General features: G+C 36.9%; 2 protein-coding genes across 3 annotated transcripts in view; both read right to left on the bottom strand.

Moving 5' to 3' along the window:
* Positions 1 to 2,692: 2,692 nt before the first annotated feature.
* LOC306850060 (cell cycle control protein 50A-like) overlaps positions 2,693 to 24,462 on the bottom strand; it is a 40,096-nt gene continuing 18,326 nt past the window's right edge. The window contains exons 2-8 of the mRNA XM_079385484.1: positions 10,049 to 10,520; positions 9,865 to 9,984; positions 6,747 to 6,854; positions 6,420 to 6,507; positions 5,213 to 5,359; positions 4,773 to 4,985; positions 2,693 to 3,627 (exon numbers count right to left, since the gene is read on the bottom strand). Of these exons, the coding sequence (XP_079241610.1) occupies positions 3,434 to 3,627; positions 4,773 to 4,985; positions 5,213 to 5,359; positions 6,420 to 6,507; positions 6,747 to 6,854; positions 9,865 to 9,984; positions 10,049 to 10,294 (1,116 nt within the window). The 5' untranslated portion in view covers positions 10,295 to 10,520 and the 3' untranslated portion in view covers positions 2,693 to 3,433. The remainder of the gene's footprint in view (positions 3,628 to 4,772; positions 4,986 to 5,212; positions 5,360 to 6,419; positions 6,508 to 6,746; positions 6,855 to 9,864; positions 9,985 to 10,048; positions 10,521 to 24,462) is intronic.
* The window catches only part of LOC306850057 (filamin-A-interacting protein 1-like), a 30,814-nt gene continuing 18,334 nt past the window's right edge, over positions 11,983 to 24,462 (bottom strand). For both annotated transcript variants that reach the window (XM_079385480.1, XM_079385479.1), the window contains exons 2-6: positions 23,169 to 23,426; positions 22,004 to 22,180; positions 21,634 to 21,812; positions 13,530 to 16,236; positions 11,983 to 13,435 (exon numbers count right to left, since the gene is read on the bottom strand). In XM_079385480.1, the coding sequence (XP_079241606.1) occupies positions 13,226 to 13,435; positions 13,530 to 16,236; positions 21,634 to 21,812; positions 22,004 to 22,180; positions 23,169 to 23,420 (3,525 nt within the window). In that variant the 5' untranslated portion in view covers positions 23,421 to 23,426 and the 3' untranslated portion in view covers positions 11,983 to 13,225. The remainder of the gene's footprint in view (positions 13,436 to 13,529; positions 16,237 to 21,633; positions 21,813 to 22,003; positions 22,181 to 23,168; positions 23,427 to 24,462) is intronic.

Here is a 24,462-nt window from a genome sequence, read left to right as displayed (position 1 = left end):
TAATGGGACAGAGTAATAATCATAAATCAAACTTTCACTTTTTAATACTTGGTTGCAAATCCTTTGCTGTCAATTACTGCCTGAAGTCTGGAACGCATAGACATCACCAGACGCTGGGTTTCATCCCTGGTGATGCTCTGCCAGGCCTCTACTGCAACCGTCTTCAGTTCCTGCTTGTTCTTGGGGAATTTTCCCTTCAGTTTTGTCTTCAGCAAGTGAAATGCATGCTCAATCGGATTCAGGTCAGGTGATTGACTTGGCCATTGCATAACAGTCCACTTCTTTCCCTTCAAAAACTCTTTGGTTGCTTTTGCAGTATGCTCTGGGTCATTGTCCATCTGCACTGTGAAGCGCCGTCCAGTGAGTTCTGAAGCATTTGGCTGAATATGAGCAGATAATATTGCCCGAAACACTTCAGAATTCATCCTGCTGCTTTTGTCAGCAGTCACATCATCAATAAATACAAGAGAACCAGTTCCACTGGCAGCCATACATGCCCACGCCATGACACTACCACCACCATGCTTCACTGATGAGGTGGTATGCTTAGGATCATGAGCAGTTCCTTTCCTTCTCCATACTCTTCTCTTCCCATCACTCTGGTACAAGTTGATCTTGCTCTCATCTGTCCATAGGATGTTGTTCCAGAACTGCAAAGGCTTTTTTAGATGTCGTTTGGCAAACTCTAATCTGGCCTTCCTGTTTTTGAGGCTCACCAATGGTTTACATCTTGTGGTGAACCCTCTGTATTCACTCTGGTGAAGTCTTCTCTTGATTGTTGACTTTGACACACATACACCTACCTCCTGGAGAGTGTTCTTGATCTGGCCAACTGTTGTGAAGGGTGTTTTCTTCACCAGGGAAAGAATTCTTCGGTCATCCACCACAGTTGTTTTCCGTGGTCTTCCAGGTCTTTTGGTGTTGCTGAGCTCACCGGTGCGTTCCTTCTTTTTAAGAATGTTCCAAACCGTTGTTTTGGCCACGCCTAATGTTTTTGCTATCTCTCTGATGGGTTTGTTTTGTTTTTTCAGCCTAATGATGGCTTGCTTCACTGATAGTGACAGCTCTTTGGATCTCATCTTGACCGTTGACAGCAACAGATTCCAAATGCAAATAGCACACTTGAAATGAACTCTGGACCTTTTATCTGCTCATTGTAATTGGGATAATGAGGGAATAACACACACCTGGCCATGGAACAGCTGAGAAGCCAATTGTCCCATTACTTTTGGTCCCTTAAGTGGGAGGCACATATGCAAACTGTTGTAATTCCTACACCGTTCACCTGATTTGGATGTAAATACCCTCAAATTAAAGCTGACAGTCTGCAGTTAAAGCACATCTTGTTCGTTTCATTTGAAATCCATTGTGGTGGTGTATAGAGCCAAAAATGTTAGAATTGTGTCGATGTCACAATATTTATGGACCTGACTGTATACTCTCTTACAATATAACTCATCACACCCAACATTACTCTTTTAGGAATTTAATTCCCTTGAAACTCTATTACTACTGTTTCAGTGTCTCTTCTGTTTCCATCTGCACCTGATTTTATTCTTCGCACATTTGCTATCATCCCTCCCTTTAAGTTATCTTTCAACTCTTCCAATCCTATATTGAGAGGAACACCAAAAATGATCCCTTTTCTCCCCTTACTTTTACTTTTATCTCCAACTCTGTTTGTGCTGACAACTTTAATCCCTCCTACCTCTTTTAATTTGAGAGCCTTATTTGCGTGTTGTTCTTTACATCCAACTAGCAAATTTCCATCAGAAAGAACTTTAGCGAACTCAATATTTCCTATATCTCTATTTATTATCTTGGTCAATTTTAATGGATTAATTTTGCTTACCCCAATCTGATCTCCAAACCTAAGTAACAATGCATATTATGCTCTCTCTACTCTTATCATCATACTCTTCTACATCGCTCCTCTTCTTTCGTTTTTCTCCCCGATTTCTCCTTAGTTCTTTCCATCCATTTCCTAAAGATTTATCACTTTCCTCTTCGCTTCCTACTTCCATACTCCCTTCACTATCCTCCCACTCAATCCTCTTTTCCATTCACGGAGCAGTCGTGCCTCACCACCGATCCTTTCCGATTTCTCACTGAAGTTTCCGCCATTTCCTCACCCAGAGGAGCGACCTCATTTCCAGGTTTACGCTTCAAGCGTCTTTAGACAAATTTCTGTTAATTATTTATTTGTATGTGTGTGCATACATTGTCAAAATTGTAAATTTACTTTCATAAATCTATTTTATACTAGGTAGGCCTACAATAAATAGTTACATTACTGGCGTTTTATCCTGAAAAATTTTTTTTGGTAGTTATGATCAGGACTGATGTTTGGTAATAAAAGATCAATGTCAGTAAAAGAGGAAATAAATATTTACTTTTTTTTGTCATGGATATTTTTGACCTATTATGTGTAATCTTTTTCAACTGAAGCACAAGGTGTTTAGTTAAATATTATTATTGATAAGCTAAGCATGTTTTATTATTATCTTTAAATATAAATATATACATATATATATAATTTCCAACACCCAACATCTGATCCTCTGCCTTGTCATTCCATCCAGTCTTTGGGTGGTACAGATAGATACTCTAAAAATCAAAAACAGTAGTAGTTAAGTGATCAAATCAAGACTTTTCCAGCAAACTCCCACAAGAGCACCACAGCACATCTCAGCACCCATGCATTTGATGTTTATTATCACACAACACTTGAGCAAATGAATCGACTTTGGCCCAACAGACATGAGCTTGATAAAGGATCCTTAGTAGTTGCAAAACACACACATATACTTTTTAAATACACATTGCACAGAACAAGTTTTTCAAAGAAGAAACAAACAAACAAAATAAACACGCTTAAGCATATCTAGACACTCACAGTTCAGCATTTCAAATAATAAAGTAACACGAGCCTTACTGATGCAGTCAAACTATCAGAAATATTGCATTCTTATTTTAAAAAAAAAAAGTTAAAATAAATCCATGACTGTTGTGATTGTACCTTAGCATTAGCAATAATTCCCAAATGGATGAATTTCACCAAGCCTGTCAAAAACATATTTCACCTCAAAATCAAATGAGAATTTCTATTTTCCACAATATGGATCTAAAACGTCAATACAAAGTGCTTCATTGTCTGTATGCGCTAATTATTATTATTTTGGGGTAAAATATGATCTGGACATGTTTTTGTGGTGGGATTCATTTAAATACAGTCCTACTGTATGACTACACATCATCCAGTTACTCTAAAATACTTCATGTAGAAAGAGCATAAAATGTAGATGAAATAATGCTTAAAACAGATCATTGAAAACTGCCAGTGCATAATAAGTTTGCAAGTAGTTCCTCTGGGCACCTGTGTGTGTACAGGAGCAGACTGTAATCTCATGTCAGTGTGCTGGTAATTACGCAGTTAATTAGGAATGTCAGCATTGTTGTTGCGGTTGCCGTATTTATGGTGGATGATCAGTAGCACCACTCCCAGGAAGAAACACACGGATCCCACTGTGATGTAGGCAATGCCCAGGAAAGGGTTCTTCCCTCCCATCCAGGAAATCGTGCTGAGGATCATGCGCTTGCGGCCATCAAAGCTGCGCACTGGGTAATCTGAGTTCACATCATTAAAGAATAATGCATACATTTTATTTCAAACATACTTGAACAGTTGTTACATGTTTACACTTAAAGGGACAGTTCACCCCAAAATGAAAATTCTGTCATCATTTACTCACCCTTATGTTGTTCCAAACCTGTATGAGTTTCTTTCTTCAGTCAAAAGAAGATATATAAGAGTGTTGGTAACCAAACAGTTTTGGCCCCTATTGACTTTCATAGTATATTTTTTTCCTCCATACTATGGAAGTCAATCAGCTACTGTTTGGTTAACCACATTCGTCAAAATACCTTATTTGTGTTTAACTGAAGAAAGAAATTCATACCGGTTTGGAACAACTTGTAGGTTCAGTAAATGATGACAAAAGTTTGATTTTGGGGTGAACTGTCCCTTTAAGGCAAGACACTCCAAGTAAATAGGGTAAAAAAAAAAAACAAATTTAACTAATATATATCATCATGCATATCACCCCAGTTAATTGTTTATATTAAGAATTTCAAATTTTGAAATTGTTTAAATATTCACTTATTTGCATGCATTCCCATATAAACAGGTGTTAACAGAAGGGATTTTGGATTTCTCTTTATATCACTCTATAAATCAGAAATGACCATCATCAACCACCAAAAAAAGGGATCAAATGCTGTATAAAATCAGGCGACAAATAGATAATAGATAATGTGCAATAAAACAAAAACTAAAATGTGTATTTTTAGATGTTTTCTTTCCACTAGTCTGAAAGAAGACATTATGAAAAGCCAAACAGGCCAAAAAAACCAAAGCTTTTGTCTAGTGTCTTGGTTTCAGTTCAAAACGCGAAATGCATTCGCTAATCTCACAGATCCTGTTTCCACCTGCTACACTGAAAAAAATGAATGTAGGTTTAACTTTGAAACAAGTTTCAATTAGAAATTGCTAGTAAATTTGACAATAATTAAAAAGAAACAGCAAGTAACACTTTGAATTAAACATTACATTTTTGAAGGGGTTTTTTTTGGTACAGCGTACTCACACCTGATGATTTATTTATTTGACAAAAATCACTTTTTACAGAGTGCAATAACTCCAAATACAGTAAGCCGGAGCATTTTATTTTGGGTCTTTTTGGTAATGCATCATGCAGATTTGTGAAGGATACTGTAGGTCACTTCCAGGCTGTAGTTTCCAGGCGGTAGTGTTGGGGTCATGTTGTCCTTCTTCTTCTGAATGATGCGGTAGAGTTTTCTGAAGGTGGGCAGAGCAGCAGTTCTCATCCACACGATGAAATCCTCATTGATGAAACCGTTGTTGTCAGGATCAGACGGGTCCAGCTCGTAAACGGGTCTGCGCCAGTTTACAGGTTTACTTGTCTCTGTGATGACAAATAAGCAAGAGCGAGAGAGTATCATATTTTATACACCCGGCTATTATGGCTCATAATATAGTATGTTATGGTTAGATTATAGAGGAATAAACACCTCAGTTTGGCTAAAAAATAAATAAATGTCTTAGTAGGATATTTAAATGCTAAGTTTGATGATCAAAACGTGCATAATGCAATGGTTTATTAGCAAAGTGTTGATCGAGTAGGATATATACCTTGGAACACAATAGAGAGGTTGTTGTCGTTTCCTCCTGGGTTTCTGAACTTCACATGTTTGTCAGTCCACCAAGCAATGCCCGTCTTCACCAGATGAATAGCTATTCGGCTTCCGTTTGGATGGTTATAAAACAGCTCCAAAGTATCTACAATTATGAAACAAATTACAGAGAACAGTCAGAAAGACCTTAGGTCTGTTTCACACAGCTTGTGTAAGCAGTGATATTATTTTGTGGCTCATATTAACTGGCAAAAGCATTCACATGCACATGTTAGTGGAGCTTAATGCACAGATGATCCAACTCATATGAGACCCTGAACCACAAAACCAGCCATAAGGGTACATTTTTCGAAATTGAGATTTATACATCATCTTAAAGCCAAATAAATGAGCTTTCCATTGATGTATGTTTGTTAGGACAATATTTGGCTGAGATACAACTATTTGAAAATCTGGGTGCAAATAAATCTTAATATTGAGAAAATCGCCTTTAAAGTTCTCAGCAATGCATATTACTGATCAAAAATGAAGTTTTGATATATTTACAGTAGGAAATTTACAAAATATCTTCATGGAACATGATCTTTACTTAATATCCTAATGATTTTTGGCGTAAAAGAAAAATCAATAGTTTTGACCCATACAATGTATTTTTGGCTATTGCTACAAATATACCCCAGCGACTGGTTTTGTGCTCCAGGGTCACATATATAATGTGTTTGTATTAAACTCTCAAACAAACTGAAGACCACAAACGACAGCCAAGTTCTGAATAAACATTTGTTCATCTTTGGAACACTTTCATCTTTTTGAATTGTTGTCCATCCTTTGGAAGTTATGGCTGCACAATTTGGAGAAACTCCAATTATTTTAGACAAAACCTCCAACTGAAAAATCACATTCAGAATTGAATTATGCCAATATGCCTTGTAGGGCTGCACAAAAACATATCATTTAATTAGGAGTCTGCAGACATATTTGTTACAAAGATTGTTCTGTGTGAACAGCGTCCCTGTTCCTCTGTTGTAAACTGTACAGCACTTATTCAACCGGTTGTTGTATGCATTGAGATTGGCTCCTAAACATGTACAGCAAGTGAAGATATTTGTACACTAGATGGCCGAGTGTATAGTGCATCATTTGGGACACAGCCTGTGAAAAGTTCTACATGTGAACAAGGCAACAAGCGTTAGTATTTGTCTTACCATTGAAGAGACTGTTAGCAATAGCACCACAGGGAGCAATGGGCTTCTTATCACTCCTTTGATAGGGTTCACACTCTTTACTCGGGTTCTGCAGAACATGATATATGAATATGATATTCTGTGCTTTCATTTTCTCACAAGTTGTTAGCTATATGCTTGTCATGACTGAAAAATTAAAACTTTTTAATAGTAAATAGATACTGGACATTTCATAAAAAGCATATGTATAAAGTTCAGTAAAACCATCAATTTATACACAACAAACTAAACTCATGTTTTAATCAGTCATCATAAAGATACTCAAAGGCATCACCTCAAACCACTCACCAGTAAAGAGCTTTTATCTCCATTCAGCTGACTGTCATCTCTTGATTTGACGTAACGTCTATGGTTTTGATAGAAGTTGGAGAGTCCATAGTACATAAAAACATTGCTCTACAAAAGAAAAGATGTAAACGCATAAAACATCATCTGGTAACAAGGCACAAAATCTATTTCTGCTATATCTATTTCTGTAGATGCATATTCACTGGCAGTGTATACTTAATTGATCTGAAACCTGTTAATGTATGAGCGGGAAACAATTCTATTTTAACCTATTCAAAAGAATGATCAATAAAATCTCCTCTAAATGAGAGTTAATGCAACATTAGACGATATTTGACCAATACACAGTCCCAAGTAAATATTGCAACTTAATGGACCTACAGATAAATATATCCAACTATAAAGAGCCGCCTCTGTTTCAACGGTATAGCCAAGAAAAGCCTCCAAAGTTGGCCTGTGATGACCTCAGGCCATATCACTAGAGAAAGGGGAACAATAAGAATTAAACATAACGTGAAGCATATATTAATTTTATATATATAGTTTTGTTTTTCCATATAAATGTAAAATAATAATAATAATAATAATAAAAAATATATATATATACAGTGGGGATCGAAAGTTTGGGAACCCCTTGCAGAACCTGTGAAAATGTGGATAATTTTACCAAAATAAGAGAGATCATACAAAATGCATGTTATTTTTTATTTAGTACTGTCCTGAGTAAGATATTTTCCATAAAAGATGTTTACATATAGTCCACAAGACAAAAAAATAGCTGAAATTATTAAAATAACCACATTCAAAAGTTTGGGAACCCTTGGTTCTTAATACTGTGTGTGGTTACCTGGATGATCTACGACTGTTTTTTTGTTTTGTGATGGTTGTTCATGAGTCCCTTGTTTGTTCTGAACAGTTCAACTGAGCACTGTTCTTCAGAAAAATCCTCCAGGTCCTGCAGAATCTTCAGTTTTCCAGCATCTTTTGCATATTTTAACCCTTTCCAGCAGTAACTGTATGATTTTGAGATCCACCTTTTCACGCTGAGGATGATTGAGGGACTCAAACACAACAATTAAAAAAGGTTCAAACATTCACTGATGTTCCTGAAGGAAACACGATGCATTAAGAGCCGGGGGTGAAAACTTTTTGAATTTGAAGATCAAGGTAAATTGTACTTCATTTGTCTTCCAGGAAACATGCAAGTATCTTCTGTCGCGTCAGAAGGGCAGTACTAAATGGAAAAATATGATATTTCAACAAAATAAGAAAAATTTGGACATCTTCATCCTGTTCAAAAGTTTTCACCCCCGGCTCTTAATGCATCGTGTTTCCTTCAGGAACATCAGTGAATGTTTGAACCTTTTTTAATTGTTGTGTTTGAGTCCCTCAATCATCCTCAGTGTGAAAAGGTGGATCTCAAAATCATACAGTTACTGCTGGAAAGGGTTAAAATATGCAAAAGATGCTGGAAAACTGAAGATTCTGCAGGACCTGGAGGATTTTTCTGAAGAACAGAGCTCAGTTGAACTGTTCAGAACAAACAAGGGACTCATGAACAACCATCACAAAACAAAAAAACAGTCGTAGATCATCCAGGTAACCACACACAGTATTAAGAACCAAGGGTTCCCAAACTTTTGAATGTGGTTATTTTAATAATTTCAGCTATTTTTTTGTCTTGTGGACTATATGTAAACATCTTTTATGGAAAATATCTTACTCAGGACAGTACTAAATAAAAAATAACATGCATTTTGTATGATCTCTCTTATTTTGGTAAAATTATCCACATTTTCACAGATTCTGCAAGGGGTTCCCAAACTTTCGCATGCCACTGTATATATACACGTGAATTTGACTTTAAAAATTGACAAAATAAACAATATAAATATATATATTAAAAAATTGTATTTAATATATTTTAATATAATACGTTTGGGCATAATGCAACATTTACTTTTGTCTCATGGCCATCATTCAAGTTTGATTTTTGGCCTTTTATATTCAAAAGTTTCGGCACCTCTGTTATAGATATACTGTCAATATACATGCCATTTAATTTGATTTCAGATATCAAATGAAATGCTGTGCAATTTTCACAATCCATTATGCAGCAATTCAAAAGTATCACGTTTTTGATGACTGGAATTTTCTGGAAAGATGCATTTTTTATGTTATTTAGGCTGAACAATCAATACCAAAGCAAGTTACAGTACAAACCAATGGACAGACTATCTTCATTAATGTCAAATGCAACATTTTTCTGCATTAAAATGAATTTGAGCTCAAAAGTTTGGGGTTAGTATGTTTTTTTGGTTTTTTATCAGTACTTGTATTCAGCAAAGATGCATTAAATTGATTAAAAGAGACAGTAAAGACATTTATAATATTCCAAAATAAAAAAGAAATCTAATTCTTTTGAACTTTCTATTCATCAAAGAATCCTGAAACAGTATCAAAGTTTTCACACAAAAAAAGCAGCAAGAACTGTTTTCAACATTGATAATAATAATAATAAATGTTTCTTGAGCAGTAAATCAGTATATTATAATGATTTCAGAAGATCATGTGACACTGAAGACTGAATGCTGAAAATACAGCTGCGCATCAGAAATAAAATAAAGTATATTACACACAGAAATATTTGTAATTATATTCATAAAATGACTGTTTCTACTCTGTATTTTTGATCAAATAAATGCAGCCTTTGTGAGTATAAGAGACTGTCCAAAACTTACCAACTCTGAACTTGAACATAAAGGGAAGTTTAACTGAATAATGACCAAATCAATGCATACACAAACAGGAAGCGTAGAGAACAGAGGAGGAAGTGCAATGGTTTGAAGCGGCTTTAGTATTCATGAAACAGGATGGACTACCATCAATTACAGTCAAAGTCCCAGTCCTAAAACATTAGAAATACTGCTAAAGAACACAAAGATTGCATTTCATTCCAGCGAGTCCACCAACATCACAGTTTTTAATGGTTGCTGTTCTTGCAGCTCAAGTTGGTCACACCAGACATTCCCTCTTGATCTTACAGTTATTCGGCTAACTGGGTTATTTATCTAGTTATAGGGTTTCTCTGCAGGAAATGCTGAAGAGGGTAATTCACCTCAAAAGGCTGGTCCAGGGTGAAGGGCAGAGAGCAGGTACACACACCAGTGCTGTTCCAGCTGTAGTTCTGCGAGCAGTGGAAGCACGGGCTGGACGGGTCGACACCAGTGTAGTCCATCTACAACAGAACACGGGTTACAGCACAGAAACTACGCAGATGTTGCTATGGCGACGGTACGCACCTCAAACTCTTTGATGTTGTTGGAGGTGACCAGGAGTCCGATGCCGATGGGGATGAAGAGGAGTCCGATCATGAAGAAGGCGGGCAGGACGGTGCCTGCGGTCAGAATGGGCTGCCAGGCGGGCAAACGCTGCTGTTTAAAGGCCGTGTTATCGGGCTTCTTGCTCTTGACGGTACCGGGGCCCCCGGAGCCCACCGATCCCGGATGATGATCCTCATCCTTCGCGTTATAGCTGGACGCCATCATCGCTCTTTAATCCTCTAAAGCCGCGCGGATAGCGAGCACACTACTCGACAACAACTTAAGATATGCCGCCTTGATTGACAGTTGTGTGTATTATATCGCTGCTATCGCTTGTGCAGAGATGATTAATTCCGCAGCTCTGTTGGTAAACAAGGAAGTGCAGCAGACCAGCGGACCAGACGCGACGTCATGACGTCAGCAATCATACCCGTCCCCCGACGTCACATTTCTGCAGTGTTAAAAAAATAAAAATACTCATTACTGAAATACAGTAATAACAAACGTCTTGTCCAGATACAATGTTTTAAATCAGATGTAATCTGGATTTACGTCCAAAAATTTTACAATATCCTAGCTGCTTATTGATTACATAATTACATATAATTCACACAATTGCAATAAATCATTCCCAATTTATTGATTCTCCCTAATTCTTCTTTTTCATCTTCTAAATTCTCCTTTCTAAAATAGTCTAATGATTTCAGGTAAGTGTTTTTCAATGTTGCATCTTGCATGTATTACTATGATTTTAATGCACTTCATGATGTTAATAAAGCATGGAATATATTTTCTTTCTCTTTGTGTTTTTATATCAATACAAGATTATCTTTAAAAAAAATGTGATAAACAAGTTAGGTCAAAAGTAATCTAAAAAGTGGTCTTATTATAGGCTATTACCTAAAATGTGTAATGTAATGAATTATGTTAATAACTACAATTTTTGTCATGTAATTCTGAGTCAGTAGGCTAATGGACTGAGCATTAACTACATACAGTGCATTTATTTTTTCCACAGTACAATAATAATAATGAGAGCTATCTATCTATCTATCTATATATCTATCTATCTATCTATCTATCTATCTATCTATCTATCTATCTATCTAATTTTTTACAGTCATATTATATTAAGAAGTATCAACGCAAATATCACCTGTTATTCAGTACCATTACCATCTGATATACCATTTTACTACTTTAGTAGTGCTTTAAATGGAGCCTCTGCTTGCTTTTGTGGTGCTACTTAGTAATATTTTTTTGTGAACTGGAATTTCTTTAAAGTCATACATAAGTCATACACTTTTGCAGCCTTAGGCACGGCAAGGCTTAATGGAATGATGGTGACAGTTTAAAGACATTTGATTTTAAGCTTCATGGACGTGTTTACATGATTTGAAACTACTATCAGCATGATTTGTGTATATGGTTATAATTGCTTACAATTTATGGACCTCAGCTATTCAGTAGAATTGGTGGTGATGGCGCAGTGGATAAGACACATGCCTTCGGTGTGAGAGACCCGGGTTCGAATCCACTGTGAGACACCAATGTGTCCCTGGGCAAGACACTTAACCCCTAGTTGCTCCAGAGGCGTGCGATCTCTGACATATATAGCAATTGTAAGTCGCTTTGGATAAAAGCGTCAGATAAATGTAAATGTAGAATTCACACTTTCACTTTTCCAAACTACAGAGTTTTTGTTTGTAGATTTTCTATGTACTAAATCTCTGCAAGTGCACATTAAAAGCTGATTGTCTATTTTCAAGTTATTATTAAATATGTATAATATTTATAATTATAAATAAAACAAATACAACTTTTTTTTTCTCACTGTTATTTGCGTGTGTGTGTGTGTGTGTGTGTGTGTGTGAAGTGAAGTGAAGTGAAGTGAAACAAAAGACATTTTGACTAATCTGAAAGCAAAACATTTTTTAGTTACAAACAGGTAATAAAAATCCATTTCAGATCATACTCATTGGTGAGGCTCTTATCAATGCATTTCAGTTCACAACAATATTCAATAGTTACACACAGAAAATGCTTGGTCTGATATGTACATTCCAGAAAATGCTAAAATTATACACCATTAAACATCATAAACAACACTATTAAAATACATTTAGCAGACATTCTTTGTAAATAAAAAATTTCAATTGATATAAACCATTTTATTTCATTTGATATGCCGTTTTTTACTGAATAAATATTCTTCAAATGCATCTGTTGCAACCAAATAAGTCTATAAAACCTGAAGGGATCTGTTACATGACCTTCATTAAGTGAGTGAAGTGACATACGGCCAAGTATGGTGATACTCAGAATTTGTGCTCTGCAATTAACCATCCAAAGTGCACACACACCGTGAACACACACCCGGAGCAGTGGGCAGCCATTTATGCTGCGGCGCCCAGGGAGCAGTTGGGGGTTCGGTGCCTTGCTCAAGGGCACCTCAGTCGTGGTATTGAGGGTGGAGAGAGCGCTGGACATTCACTCCCCCCACCTACAATCCCTGCCGGCCCGAGACTCGAACCCGCAACCTTTGGATTACGAGTCTGACTCTCTAACCATTAGGCCACGACTTCCCTTCATGCTGCCATCTCTGCTTGTGGGCACTCAGTTTTGAACATTGAATGGCTGATTGTGTTTTAGCTCTGTGGTTAATTCAACATATCGACACATTTTTACCTCACATTTTTGCTTGTCCTGAAAAAGATAGTTGCTAGTGTCTAAATGGGACCTAAGAGGGTTTTGGGGTTGTCGGATATTAAACGTCACCACACCGAACTCTAAAACTCTTTACTCTAATCTACTCACTAGTCACTTTCACAGCTTCATTGTGTTTATGTTTGTGCTCTTGCAAACTATTCTAACTCAAACTTTCAGAGAAAAGGGGTTTTTGTTTTTTAAAGAAAGAGTTGTAGGAAGTTAAATCAGTGATGTTAACTTACGGGATCCCCTACAAAAATGCATTATTACTGCAGCATTTGTGCTATACAGTAAAAGCAATGTTGCCAAATCCCGACTCTCTTTGCCTAGTTCTTTCCCAAGAAAAATCTGTGTCTTCCCTTGCAACTCTGCAACACAACAATTGCAGAAAGTGACAATCATATATACAAGACAAATGTAAACTTGTATATTATTTGTTCAGTGCTCTCAGCCCTTCCCTCCACCCTGTAGGGATCCATTAATGGCAGCTGTTTTTTTCAGGTCAGTGTGCATGGCTTGGTTCTCTGGATTTGTTTCCATTTTAACTCCTGTGCTGATTCCCAAAGCTCCAAGCACGGCTTTTCCAGTTTTCATCCCTCGAGACATTGGAATACGACTGAACCCTGATCGTGCTGATGGGACATCAGTGATGGGCTGCTGTTGAGTAACAGAGCATGGATGTAAATATTGGCCTTTCTTAATGTATAGATTAATTATATTCCTGCATGCATGGTTTAAATGAGACACTTACCACTGAGAGTGTGGGTCTGGCAGGTGCTTTAGTGACCTGCGTGATGGAGATGCTGCTCATCGCTTTGCTAGATGTTGATTTGCTGGCAGTCACACTGTGCGGTGAGCGCAGCACAGTTCCAGTAGAAACTTCATTACACTCAGATGATACGGAAATAGATTTGGCCATAACGACTGAGCCATGATCAGTGGTCTTCTTGAACTGTGATCCTAAGTGAATGTGAATCTTACTGTCTTCTGTGGTAACGACATTAGCATTTGACTTCTTGATAGGTGTGGGCACCATTCGTTTTTCAGGAGTCTCCTTAAATACAGCTCTACCTGTTATCATGTCCACAGACTCTTGGGAGCTGCTGATGGATGCAGTGGATACAGGAGATAAAGATTTGTCCATAGAGGGAGACCTCATGAGCTCTGCACTCTTTACTCTTGAGATTGAGGCAAAGGTCATTGGTAATCTAACTCTTTCTGGATTCTTTGGCTCTTTGGTTCGTTCATTTGTAGGAAGGATGGTCGTCTGGGAGATCTGAGTTTCTTGTGATAGTTCGGCAGAAGCTTGTTTGGTCAAGTCCTCAGAAAGGCCAGTGCAATTCTGTAAGGTTGCCTCGTTGTTCTGAATATCGGAGATCACCTGAGCGTTCAATGGATGGTCATACTTTTGGGACGTGCTAACTTCAGAAGTTGCAGCCCCCCCACTGGTATTCAAAGATACTTCAGAAGCACTGCTGTCTTTCTTCCTCATCCAAGGAATCCAGGACTTCTTCACAGTATAGTCACTGACTGTTGGAGGGTAAAGTTCACGTACTGTCGGTCTCTGCGCTGGCTTCTTTAAGCTCCTCTGTTGAAGACTGCTCATGATCCGATTCTCTTCTTGGACGGACTTCTTAATGAATGCAGCAGGAGTGTCACAGTCAGCTGTCCTATTTTCGACTGAATCGGTTTGTACTCCAGTTGACGTCACTGGAACATCCACCATTCTGCTTCCTTTGGTGCTGGGCCGTAAAGTGCGGCTGTAGCGCTTGGTGACCTCAAGTTCTTTGGTAAGGTTTAGAACTTCAGTGCTTATGCTCTTTTTCTTGTCTTCCTCTTCTAGAAACCTCTGTTGCAGAACAGAATAATCCACCTGTAGCTGGGATAGCTCATCTTCTTTGTTCATGAGCTCGTGAATCTTCTCCTTAAGGGCTTGCACATCTGCTTGAAGGTCTCTGCTTTTGGCCTCCTCCATCAAGAACCGATGTCTCAGTTCAGCCTCTTGACAGCCTACCTCACCTTGCCCTATTACCTTAATCAACTCAGTTTGACTTATTTCTTGTACCTGCTGTGAGAGAGAACCTGCCGTTTCTTTCTCAGTTGCTAACAAATCATATTCTGGTTTGATCAGGTCTCGCTCATTGGCTTCGAGCTGTTGAAGACGGTTCTTAAGTCTTTCAGTCTCCAAAGTCAGCTCCTTAACTTTATTCTCATCTTTTTCATGTGCATTTGAGACACTCTGCAGGTCCATTACCTTTTGAAAAGACTCCCTTTCTTCTTTGATCATGGTACTGTGCTTCATTATACCATGCTTGGAGCACAGATCTTTGCATTGTTCTTCTGTTTTGAAAAGCTTTCGCTTTATTTCATCTCTCTCTTTTACAAGAGCAGCTATCTTCAGCTCCTTCTCTGACTTTAGTTTCAGACGCTTCTTGCTTTCCTCTATTAACCTCTCAGTAACCTCCATGACTTTCTCCTGCTCTGCCTTATAGAGTTTGTTCAGTTCATCTCTCTTCTTTTCCTCAGACCTAATTATGTCTGCCATGTTCTTGTGCTCATTAACCATTATTACAGTAACTGATTTGAGTTTCAAAAGATCCTCTTTTAAATCTAATTCATCCTTTTCCAGTTTCAGCTCAGACGATTCAAGCTCCTTCATACGGATTTTAACACTCACAAGTTCGTCTGTTAGGTCTTTAGTCAAGCTTTTCTCCTTTTCCAAAGCTGCTTGCAACTGGGCACATTCTGTCCTGCCCATATTGAAGGTCATCTCTAGTGCCTCTAATGGTGTCATTCTCTGTTGCAGTTTTTCCACCTCTAGCCTCAGGTCTTTATTCTGAGCCTCCTCGGCCAGAAGCATCTTCTTCAAATCATTGCATTTGTTCTCAGTCTTGGTGATCTCTTCATCCTTACCCTCCATTTCCAGAATTCTTTTGCGCAAAGTCTCAAGTTCTGCCATCAAATTTGAGTTGCCACATTCACCCTTTCTGATCTTGTCCTTTAAAGCCTGGAGTTCCTCTGCTGATTTCTGAAGAGCTTCGTTGGTCTCTTCAAGCTCCTTGAGTTTGTGTGACAAGTCCATCTGTTTCTGGGACAGTTGCTGATGTTGAGATTCTTGGCTGGACAGTTTTGCAGACATCTCCTCTTGCTCTTTTGCAAACTTAGAAGTTCTTAGTTCCAGCTCAACCTCAAGATCCAGGATTTTCTGGTTGTCTTCCTTTGCTTTTCCCTCTGCCTCATGAAGTTTCTTCTCCTTTTCCTCAAGTTTTTGAAGAAGATCTTGTATTTTGTGGCTCTGTTTGTCGATTTTCTCCAAGTGAAGTTCTCGCTCATCAACCATCATGAGTGCAAAGGATTTCAGCTTAACCAGCTCTCCAGATGTTCTTTGCATACGTTTAGAAAATTCTTTTTCTTTCCTTATTTGGTAAGCTTTTTCTTGTTTCAGCAACTGCTTTAACCTAGTGAAAAATAAATAGCAAGTATAACTGACTTAAAGGGATAGTTCACCCAAAAATGAAAATACTCACCCTCATGTCGTTCCAAACCCGTGAGACCTTCGCTCATCTTCGGAACACAAATTAAGATATTTTTGATGAATTCTGAGAGCTCTCTTACAAAAAGTATTCTTGTAGCTTTGTAAAATTACGGTTGAACCACTGATGTCACATGAATTATTTGAACAATCTCCTTGCTACGTTTCTGTGCCTTGATCATGTAAGGATCCTTGCTGTCTATGAGAGGATCAGAGAGCTCTCGGAATGCATCAAAAATATCTTAATTTGTGTTCCAAAGATGAAGGTCTTACAGGTTTCATTTTTGGGTGAACTATCCCTTTACTGTATTGACTTTGTTGTGCTTATCTTATTATGAAAGCACATATTTTTTTTATCATTTAGAAGAAAGAATTAAACAATTACAAAATAACAATAAATAATTATTCGTCAAAACCATTAAATTGAACTTTCAGCAATACACAATCACATTGGTTAAAAATTAAATGCCTATTAATATTGTATATATTTTAATATAAAAAGTCTGAATTTTACCATACATGTAATAGAAAAAATAAACCAGTAAGTCATGAAATTGTCAATAAGTCATGAAATTACCAAAGTATTATGAAATTATTACGTAACTGGGCCAAAAGTTTGCACTAACGATGTTGTGAGTTGGTAATTTGATAGTAATTAAATAAAGAGCATGTGACGTCCTAATTATGTTGTCATTTAGTAGGCTAAGTCATGAAATTACCAAAAAGTACCAATAAATAACGTAACTGGTATGTTGTGTGTTAACTGGGTTACTTTTTTGTGCCATCGGTCACACACACACTAAAGCCCTGAGGATCTTCTGTTCTTGATTTGAGCCAGACTTGTGAATCAGGAGAATCGCTCTGACTGGATCATTTGAATCAGTTGTTGACTCAAGAACAGTGGTGGTAACGAAGTAAAACTTCTTCGTTACTGTAGCTACTTAAGTAATTTTTTCAAGCATTTGTAATTTACTGGAGTAGTTTTATTTTGAGTATCTTTTATTTTTACTTCACTACATTCCAAAGCATAAGATCGTACTTTTTACTTCACTACATTTCATAAAACATACCATTACTCCTTATAATATATCACGTGCTCCGAGACGCAGAAGCGGTGTCTGATTCATGAACAAACCGATTCTTTTTAATGAACCTGTTAAATCGGTTCGCTTATCGCAACAAACGATTCATTCACGAATTGGAATGATCCGATCGCAGCTGTTCTCGAGTCGACAACTCACTGATTCAAATGAACCGTTTAGAGCGAGTCTCCAGTGAACTCAACTCACAAGTAAGAACCGACAACTAAGTCCCCAGCGGGCTCCTTGATGGCAATTTGACGTCAAGGTTTGATCAAGATGCTATACAGCATCGTTTTAAATTCAGCGTGGAGGGAAATTTCTTCCGGTGGTTAATTGGGTAAAAATAGGAAATTATCCCACACTGAAATTGGTTTAATATATATGTAGGCCAATGTTTGACGTTCAGTTTACGTCAAATCAACATCAAGTTTTAAACGTCCAATTTATGTCATATTGACATCACATTGACATCAATGATTTGTATGTTTAATTAGGATTTATGTAAATTTATGGTGTAATATGAATTTGTTGTTGGCTTCATTAAGTTTAAAAATAATTATTTTAACCTGTGCATGAAGCCCCACTCTTTCAACAATGACTAATGCCACGTATTTTAGCATCCACAAAAAGGGATGATAACATTCTGTTTATTCTAAGTGGTTGCTGCAGTTAAATAATATGCTGCTTTAAATGCTTGATCTCTTTAGTGTTTTTATTGTTCAGTAATAGAGAAATCATAGTCACTATAGCTGGGGCAATTAAAATGCTATGCTTATAGTTAATGGGTCTTGTCAGAATATCTATGTGGTATATCAATGTGGTCTCCACAAAAAAAGTAAGGTCAAATCAAGAGAGTTGTTTGTGCATTTGACCCTGAACTAATTTATTTTTTCTTGGCTTCAATAGGAACTTGTTGCCATTGAAGATACATCCTCCTGTGAATGCCTTGGATATTCAGTGTAATGTGTATTCAGTGATGTGACCAGATACCTTGCTTGTCAAAGCCATATGATGTCTGTGTGGTAAGCTTTTGAATTCTATGTCTTATGCTTTACATTTCCATACGATGAAACTGAATAGAGTATAATTAAACCAGGAGTTGGACTTTCAGACCATTGACACATGCTCTGTTGTTGATAAATTGTGATTCTCATGAATGCTTGAATTGTACATTTAAAATGAAACATGCAGTACTAATTTTCGAAAAAGTGAAATTGCCCAATTTATGTGATAAAATGTTAATGGTATGAATGTTACAGTAAAAATAATTCAATTCAAGTTAAATTGTATAGCGCTTTTCAAAATGCAAATCATTTCAAAGCAGCTTTACAGAAAATTTAAGTTTCTACATTATATTTAGTAATAGCTTATCAGTGGTGATTATCTCAGGTTGATGTCCATATGGCAGAAATGTACAGTAAAAATCAAGCAGTTAGTTAATGTCATGTAATCAAGCAGACGGTGAACACTATTAACAGCAATGATTATATGTTGCGATCAAACTTATAGCAAAATTTAAAAAAAATGTGTATACTGTTTTTGGAAATTACTCAATGTGAATCCTACTATATTGACACATTAATACAACATTTAATGCTCATTCTGTAAAAATTCTGCACAAAAATGAATGCTGGAATATTTGCATTTTTATATATATTTATACATCAAGTTTTTGACGTCAATTTGATTTGCATTTTTGACATGTTTTTTGACGTCAATGTTTGATGTCAATTTTGAGGTCTTTTTGACATGAAATACCCACTGGGTTACTAATGTCCAATTTTAGGATTAATTATTGTAACTGAAAATCATATTTAGGTCAAAACTGTCAGTTGTTTGTGAACTAAATCTGCTCTAAAGGGTGATCTATTTAAGCTCTGAAATGCTTGAATGCAGACATATCAACATCAGTGTCTCTAACGTTGTTTTAGGTCAAAAAACGAAACATTAAAATAACACAGACTAAATAAAATAACTGATGCACGTTCATATTCCCCGCTGCTGTAACATTAGCAGTTTTATTAATTAGCCCTATGTGATGTCTGCTTTTATATTGTTTATCAACAGTCTACATTTTTATATTGTTTAGATCATCGAGCTGAGCAGACATATGAATGTTTATTCATAACCATACTGAAAATAAGTAAATATTGTTAGCTGATGCTAAATGTCTAGCTAACAAGCTTGCTGGTGCTAAATTGAGGAAATTTTTAGATATAAAGTCCAAATATTTTTATCCAACCACCTAGATAGATTACATCTGAAGGAAAAAGAAAGGATGTGATGTTCAGAACATGGTAACTACAGTAATTATGAAGTGATGCCTTCTGGAGTGTTTTTACACCACAGACAAGGTTTGAGAAGAAAAAAATCATTATGAAAATATAATGATATTTTCCTTAAAATGTTCTTCCTAACTTCAGGCCTAATACTCATGTCATATATATCTGACTTTCTGCAAAACAACAAGTTTTAAAACACTTTTTTTTTCTTACTGGTGAAAATTAGACGAAATCTGTTTTCTCTTCAGGTACATCTCAGTGTAAGCTTCACAGTGAACATCACTCTCATCAACATAGTCCATATCAACAACAAAATATATATCTTCTTGGCTCCATATAGTGGTTATTTTGGGAAAATCACAGGTATTTTGGGCTGTAGGATTATAAAAATATGTGCTAATATAAAATTAGTCTATATAAAATTGCAAAATAAATCTATCTATCAGCACTTTTTACATAAGTACATACAAAATTGAGTACTTTTGTACTTTCACTCGAGCAGTACTTTTACTGGAGTAATATTTTATTATACGTATCTGTACTTTTACTCAAGTACTTGATCTGTGTACTTTGTCAGCCACCGCTCGAGAACAGCTGCAATCTGATCCAACTCACAAATAAATTGTTCAATGAACTAATTTAACAGGTTCACTGAAAAGAATCAGCTTGTTCACGAATCAGACACTGCTATCGCATCTTGGAGTGGGTGATGGTTTCTAAGGAGTAAAAAATATATGACATTAATTGAATGTAGTGAAGAAAAAGTAAAAGATTCTCAAAATAAAAATACTCAGATAAAGTACAGATACTTGTGAATTAGTTTTACACAAAATGTACTAAATGAAACCTATAACTGCCATATTTGTAACACTACATTACCAGGTACCTGTCATCATATGTTCTGGGAATGTCAAGTTGTTTCTAATAAATGGACTCATGTACATTTAGTTTTGTCCTCCTTACTGAAAACTGACTACATCCCCAATCCAGGGATTTATGTCTTCTTAATGTTGACTCTGATTTATGTGCAGAAGAGGATGCTGTTTGCTGGTTTTACTGCTGCAAAGAAGACAGTAATACAGAACTGGTTTACACCGCACGTGTGTGCAAAATACATACTGGATTCATAGCCTCCATAAAATAATGACTTGTGAGCAGTGATGGGGAAAGTTACTATTAAAAGTAATGCATTACAATATTGCGTTACTCCCTAAAAAAGTAACTAATTACGTTACTTAGCTACTTTTTATGGAAAGTAATGCATTACATTAGTTTTGCGTTACTTTTTAAATATGAGCAGGGCTTGAGTGATTGTTTTTAATATAAGAAGTTCTAATTATAGCAAATGTAAAAACACTTTCACACCAAAAAGTGTAATGAATAAACGTCAGACTGAAGGAAAAGTAAATTGACGTCTGTACAGTAGAACGCAGGAGAAGAAGGTTCAACATTCTTCAGCAATAAAAAGACAATAAAGCACAATTGTTAGTTTATCTAAAGTCATTTTTGCTTATTAGTATGATTGAACTGGATCATCAAAGGTCAGCAGCAAAGACATTGGTTAATAAAATGGGATTAGATACATTTGTGTTGTTTAACATATTTAATTATTGCAGGTTTGCGTCATATTCTGAGTTTTATCAAATTATTGACAATATGTATGTTATTCCTTCTTTCTTGACCGTTTGTTCCAATGATGTTATTTTGTTTATATTTGAAAGACAACAAAAAGGTTTGGGAGGAGCCTAATCATTCAGTCCTGCCAGTCATCACAAGCAGCAGACACTGATTCTTTCCAGAGACTATTCTTCCGGCATCCCTCCTCCTCTGTTTCCTTCTCCTTTCCTCCACACAGGGGGGTTCTAACCCAGAGAGCCTAACTTCACAGACAGCAAACCACATTACAGTACTGAATGAGCAGGCGAACTCGTGAAATGTGCCGTTTCTCTCCTCTCTCACCTCTCTCGTTCCTGCTCCAGGAGGTTGGTGAAGTCATCGCTCTTGTTCATGTAGTCCACGTGTTTGCGTTTCTCAGTATCCAGCTCATAGACAGTGCGCCGGTGGCTTTTCTCAGCCAGCAAGAGCTGTTCCAGCATACGGCGATATGAGTCCTTGTGCTTATCCTGCAGTCTGTCCAGCTGAGACATACAGACAGTAAAAAATACAACTAACAGGGAAGGGCTTGCACTTTTTTAAGAGTAATTGTTGACTTTAAAGAAATAGTTCATCCAAAAAATGTATATTCTGTCATCACCCTTGCTCCAAACCATGACAGCATTTTCTTTATTGGGTGAACTAGTCACTGTTATTAATTTCTCTGTGCGTGTACCTCTGCCATTGGCTTATCATACACATTTTCGTGTTGTGCATGGTTGTTGCTGAGCGTTCGGTCTCTCTGCAGGGCTTGCAGGGGTCGGGTCGGCCCCGATAAGCCATAACGGGACTCCAGCTCCTCTGGTCGACTCAGCAGCGCAGACCTCAGTAGATGGATCACATCTTCTCGTGCCTGGGTGACAAGTAAATATCATAAATGGTTTGGGATATATTCACAGTGCGAATTATGGGGGTATTTGACCTAAACTATCGTTTGATGTTTATTACAACCCCTTTGTTGGACACTAGACCACCTCAAACTGAATGAAACCATTTATATATTTAGCCTGATGGCAAAACCTGAGAGAGGAGCTTCTTCCCCCAGGCCATCAGGCTCCTAAACTCTAACTCTGTGTCATAACATCACATGACTCCATGTTAATATCACTATATCAATAAGCTATTCATAAATTTGTCTACCTCATATGCTGCTATTTAAATACCCTGTACAACTTTTTTTGCACATTCCTGTTATATTACTATTTATGTCAACAACATACTGACCTGCACATTTATATTTATATTTTTTTTATCTTTTATTTTTTTCTACTTTTCTTTTTCTTAATATTTGTCTATATAATTGCACTGTCCTTGGAGCGGACCTGACCTACATTTCACTGCCGGTTATACTCTGTATAACTGTGTATGTGACAAATAAAAATCTTGAAGAGCGAGAGAGAGAGAGAGAGAGAGAGAGAGAGATGTTCAGCATGGTAAAAACACCTCTTGTAATTAAATTATTCTGTATTGTATTTTAATCATACAAGTCAGGATAAAATCTCCTAATGTGCTCTCTCCCTCTTCTCTGTCTGGAGTGGCAACAACAGTAAAAATTGTGCAATTATGAAAATGATATTAGACGTATGGCTTGAGGATCAATGGCTGACTCAGCCTGACTGGCAAAGTAAGTAAGATGATCCAGACCCAAAACTTAGTATTAAAAATTATGTGACGATGCTAAATTAAAACAATGTATTATCACATTAAAACATTTACGGAATAAATATCTGCAGCTGAGGTACCTCAGTCTGTAAGTACCAAAGTAAAAGTGATGAACACAGACAGGTTGTGAAGACAGATGATAATCTTTCATTTTCACAGTTCATGAATAAATATTTTACCTGGATCTCTCCTTCCATGATCCCAAGCAGTTTCAGTAGTTTGTCTTTGGACAGATCTCTGAGTCCAAACATTTGGTCGTCATTCTGTGCTGATTTATCTTCCTTATTAGGCCCGATTTTCTCCGATTCATCCACGTGTTTAACCTTGAGAGTCTTTTCTGTCTCCTCTTCTTCTTTGGCATCATGTGAAGTTTGCGTGACAACCAGAACCTCATTAACCATGCTGTCCACTGTTTTATCTTTGGACCTCATTTTCCTCTTGAGGAAAGAAACCGAATTTAAAGGGGACATCGGATGCAAAATTCACTTTTATAATTATCTAGTTATTAAGAGTTGTTTGAGATGTTAGATAACTCGCTGCTGTGTTTAATCAGTTCTTTTGTAAAATAACATTCTGTTCCATAAATGCATTGTCTGCTGGTTTATTTAGCTACATTTCAGTACACCACATTAAGTAGGCCACTTAGTACTGTAAGACTTTGGCCTGGTTTCACAGACAGGGTTTAGACTAAACCAGGATTAGGCCATAGTTCAATTAGGACATTTAAGCCATTAACATGCCTTATGCTGTGCATCTTGAGACAAAACAAAGGTGCTGACATGTTTTAAGATCAGCCAGTGCAAGTTTATTTCAGTTGAAACAGCTCAGAATTGCATTACTAGGTTTAAGCCTTGTCTGTGAAACCAGGGGGTTGAATGTTAAAGTGCAAATGAACACCTGACTACACTTGTGGGTTTGCTACTGTTACAATTAAAACTGGTAGAAGGGTAAAGCATGCCAGGCAGACATTAGTATGAAGTAGGCAACAGAGCTACAACAAATAAAATTGATAGTATGTTAGATTAAGTGTGCGAATAATCAAGCATTGACAATAATAATCAGGCACCAAGGGCCCCCCAAACAAAATTCTGTTTAGGGCCCCATAAAAGCTTGGGCTGGCCCTGCTGACAGTGTATGATTTATATTAACATTACAGAATAAAACATGATCAGCATGAACTTTTAATATTCAATTTAAATAAATGGAATTGCACAAACTATGTAGGCTACAATTACAATTTGTTTATTCATTTTGAAATAACTCAAACACATATATATATAATTTTCTGTCCTATGATAAGCATTGTTCTGGGCTGCCGTTCCTAAAAGCATGAACTCTTCCTAGTTCTGTGAAACGCAGCCCTGTTTGAATGCACTGTCAGAAGTGAGTGAACGCTCTCTGTGATTGATTGGTTCTGTCTTGCAGCATTTGCGTGTGTTCAGATATGAGCAGGGAATTCATAACATCCGGTGC

Source organism: Barbus barbus, assembly GCF_936440315.1.
Source record: "Barbus barbus genome assembly, chromosome: 30".
Taxonomy (NCBI): Eukaryota; Metazoa; Chordata; class Actinopteri; order Cypriniformes; family Cyprinidae; genus Barbus; species Barbus barbus.
Note: the sequence above shows the minus strand (reverse complement) of the source record. Positions and strands in the feature narration are given on the sequence as shown.